At 32.4% G+C, this 2,794-nt stretch overlaps 1 protein-coding gene across 10 annotated transcripts in view; it reads right to left on the bottom strand.

The window, feature by feature from the left end:
- Positions 1-200: 200 nt before the first annotated feature.
- Positions 201-2,794, bottom strand: part of LOC106684681 (uncharacterized) — a 188,480-nt gene continuing 185,886 nt past the window's right edge. For all 10 annotated transcript variants that reach the window (XM_067048196.1, XM_014426930.3, XM_014426937.3 and 7 more), the window contains 3 exons: positions 1,541-1,618; positions 1,180-1,278; positions 201-750 (listed from right to left, as the gene is read on the bottom strand). In XM_067048196.1, the coding sequence (XP_066904297.1) occupies positions 467-750; positions 1,180-1,278; positions 1,541-1,618 (461 nt within the window). In that variant the 3' untranslated portion in view covers positions 201-466. The remainder of the gene's footprint in view (positions 751-1,179; positions 1,279-1,540; positions 1,619-2,794) is intronic.

Here is a 2,794-nt window from a genome sequence, read left to right as displayed (position 1 = left end):
CAGCATTGTAAATAATTTACTAAATGTTGCTCATTTGCAACAATATCATTAGTTCATGACTTAGCCAGTTATATTACCAAATTGGTCTATTACATTACATTACATTACAACTTCTATTGTTAACATTTTTAAACTACAGAAATTTACAGTGTTTCATATCATTTATTAATAAACTCAGAAAAAAAAGAAAAAGAAAAGAAAACATATAACATAAATATATTCTCCTCAAAAATTAATTAATAAAGACTGTATTCATCATAAAAAGTTTTAAATAAAATGTTTAGCTAACTGATGGAAGCTCATTGATTATTTCAAATTCTTTTATGAAGTAAAGGGAGTATCTAATCAGACTTGAGGTAAAATAATGTAACAAGTGGACTAGTATAAAATTTCAGTCAATAAAAAATATCACATACATAGAGCAGTATCAGTCTGTTTAAACATAAAACAATAACTGCTGAAAAATTTACAAGGATTCATCGGTGAAACTGTAAATGTCAGCTTTCTGTTTACTGTTGCACGAAGGCATCCACCTCTTGTCGCTAGCTCTCTGCCGAGGGAGGTTCAGCTCTCGCAGGGCGGCTTCGGCCCGCTCCTTGACTGATCTGGTCACAGTCTGGCTCTGTGGAGTCCCCAGCTTCGAGCTTCGAGTCGACTTTCGTTTTTTACCACCACTTGAAGAATCCTCTGCCTCAGAATCTGGCAATGAATGGGAGCCACCACTTGAAGGAACGGGGCTAGGGCAACAACCTGAAAAAAAAAAAAAAAGGGTTAGTTCAATTTAATGAGAAAGGACAAGAGAAAACATAAGCAACATTAATTCTATTTAAGTTAATAGAAATTTAAAAACGGATTTAATCAACAAAAAATAAATTAACTATAATAGTAAAGTATAGGAGAAAATCATAAATTTATACATAAATAAGTAGTGTATTAATTAATCAACAAAACAAAAATCGATCAATCAAATGATGTCTAAAGTTTTTCTTTTAGCTAAACAGTATTTTGTCTTTTAGTAATACAGAATTATAAACAATAAAAACTGATTTTAAATAAAGGGAGGGAGAGGAAATCTTCAACACAATATCTAGAGGAATAATTATTTTAATGCATAATAACAGGCAAATAGTAATAAAACTAAACTTACACATTTCAAAGGAACAAAAATTAATTGCTTACCACTGAAAGTCGAGGCATCAATAGAAGATCGACGTGTAGTATGATCTTCTAAACGATGGCGCATCATTTCCTGAATAGAATCAAAACTCAACCCACAATCTGAAAAAAATATACATATATGGAAATAACAAATAGTATTGAATGGAAAATAAGGATTAATAAAACCAGAAAACACGACCTTTTATTAGTACCTTAATTATCTGAATTAAAACTACTTATTTAAATTGGAAACAGTACAAGTAAGATAAAAAGTAAAAACTCTTAAATACAATTATTGCTACAATTATTTAATGATTTAAAACAATAAAATGTTCATTTCTAAAAGGATGTAAAATTAATTAAATCATAGATATAAAATTACCAGAGCAGAGCGGACTGATGGTGTTTTCACTTCCATTGTCCCCATTCACTTCAGGCGGTGATGGAGCTTCTCTCCAATCTAGATAAAAAATAAAAAAATCAGTAAAAATATAGCAGAGCAAACTTAGATAGTTTGATCTAACTTCAATCAGTAGGATTCTCAAATATGTTACTACCCTACTCATGTACTCAATTTTGGCCACCTAGGTCTTCTAGCTTGTTCTATAGGCAATTCTGAATGTTTTCTTACACCCTACCAAAGTGGTCTGCAGAACTGGATATCCCTACTTTGGACAATATAACTAACTCAACATTTTATAATTCTTGGCTCTTCTATATTTTACTTTCACTTTGTCCACATTCCCAAACAAATATTCCTTCACCAAACTCTTCATTTTGAAACATTAAATAAAGCTTAGCAAGTCTCTTATCTTACACTAAAAGCGATTTTAACTTGAAATAAGTTTTCATCTAACCACACATAACACCTTCCTCCTCTCTCCTTGCTCCCATAACAGAAACAATAGTTGCTGAATTTATCACTTCTGAATTAAATTATGTTGCTCTCACATCATTCAAATAACTACCTTTATTACTTAATGTTAAATCAGATTGTAAAACTTTTATACAGCCATTCTTGATTTTGGTTATGAAAACATCTAAAGATTAATGATGATTTTTATATTATCTCTTGACAGGACATAATTTTATATTATGTCCTGATGCAAGGACATAATAGAAGTAAGATTGAAGACTGGCATGCCTCATGATAACGGGTGCCATAAGCACTACTCCTTCTGCAGCGATGGAGGTTCTTCTGAACATTAAACCTCTGCATATAGAGATTGAGGCTCAAGCCCTTAGTTCTACATATAGGCTTATGAAATTAGGAACAAACTACCATTCTCTAACCTATGAGGGACATGATAGTCTGTTCAGGAGGATCAACCAAGACGGGATCCTGGCTATGCATTCTGATCATCAGGTGAAGAAATACAAGGACACTTACTATAGTATAAGGATTGAAGGGTCTACTCCACACAAGCCGTACAATGGGATAAACTGCTATACACGGATCCTTAATGGAACAATTCTAAAAAATACAACCCACAATACTTAAATTAATCCTAAGCACGTCATGGTATATTCACACATACCTTCTGTACAAGGGTAACATATAACATCCCACTGTACAAGGCTAACATATAATACCCTACTGTACAAGGGTAACATTTTACATCCCACTGTACAAGGC

This window comes from Halyomorpha halys, unplaced genomic scaffold, assembly GCF_000696795.3.
Source record: "Halyomorpha halys isolate HHAL.00 unplaced genomic scaffold, Hhal_1.1 Scaffold30.1, whole genome shotgun sequence".
NCBI lineage: Eukaryota > Metazoa > Arthropoda > Insecta > Hemiptera > Pentatomidae > Halyomorpha > Halyomorpha halys.
The sequence above is the reverse complement of the archived record's forward strand: the minus strand, read 5'-3'. Positions and strand labels throughout refer to the sequence as shown.